Source organism: Emiliania huxleyi, assembly GCF_000372725.1.
Source record: "Emiliania huxleyi CCMP1516 unplaced genomic scaffold EMIHUscaffold_50, whole genome shotgun sequence".
In the NCBI taxonomy this organism is placed as follows: domain Eukaryota; phylum Haptophyta; order Isochrysidales; family Noelaerhabdaceae; genus Emiliania; species Emiliania huxleyi.
The window spans coordinates 710,652-711,583 of NW_005198243.1; the positions used below are offsets into that span (position 1 = coordinate 710,652).

The 932-nt window shown below is 64.1% G+C and overlaps 1 protein-coding gene across 1 annotated transcript in view; it reads left to right on the plus strand.

The window, feature by feature from the left end:
* EMIHUDRAFT_464569 (hypothetical protein) overlaps positions 1 to 932 on the plus strand; it is a gene marked incomplete at its 5' end in the record, with an annotated part of 3,708 nt that overhangs the window by 1,771 nt on the left and 1,005 nt on the right. Inside the window, one exon of the mRNA XM_005766829.1 lies at positions 107 to 130. Within this exon, the coding sequence (XP_005766886.1) occupies positions 107 to 130 (24 nt within the window). The remainder of the gene's footprint in view (positions 1 to 106; positions 131 to 932) is intronic.

A 932-nucleotide genomic window follows, 5' to 3' on the forward strand; every position in this document is an offset into this window, starting at 1 on the left:
ATCCGCGAGTACGACCTAGATCTCCCCATATCTCCCCATCTCTCACCCATCTCTCACCCATCTCTCACCCATCTCTCACCCATCTCTCACCCATCTCTCCCCGCAGGCAATCAGCGAGTACGACCCGTCGGTGCCGCCCGTGCCCGTCCACTTCTCCAACCCAGACGTGCTGTGGAAGGCCAGCCGAGATGCGCCGAGATGCGCCGAGATGCGCCGAGATGCGCCGAGATGAGCCGAGATGCGCCGAGATGAGCCGAGATCACTCTACGAGCCAGGGCGTCCAAGCCGCAGCGCGCCTGCTGGACGCGTGCCTCACGCCTCACGCCTCACGCCTCGTGCCTCACGCCACCTCGAGACCTCGAGACCTCGAGACCTCGACGCCGCTGCCGCCCCCAGCCATGGTGCGCCCCCCTCTCCCTCCCTCTGCAGGCGCAGCACCCGTACCCGCGCTTTGGCCAGGGTGCCTTTAAGATCGCTCTCAAGGCCCGCCACACACACACACACACACACACACACACACACACACACACACACACACATGCACATGCACATGCACACACACATGCACACACACACACACACGCACGCACGCACATGCACACACACTCACGCACCGCCGAAGCCGATGTCGGGGCTGCCTGACATCTCGGCTGCATCTAGCCGCCATCCCACGAGGCTGCTGCGATCTCGGCTGCAATCTCGGGGATATCTCGGCCTGTATCTCAGCCTGTATCTCGCCTGCGCCTCCTCCAGGCGCTGTACCACACGAGGCTGCGCTCGCTGCGTGTGCCCGAGGAGACGCACGACGAGATGGCGCGAGATCTAGCCGAGATCCAGCCGAGATCCAGCCGAGATCCAGCCGAGATCCAGCCAAGGTGCAGCCGAGATCCAGCCGAGGTCCAGCCGAGATCCAGCCGAGATCCAGCTGAGGT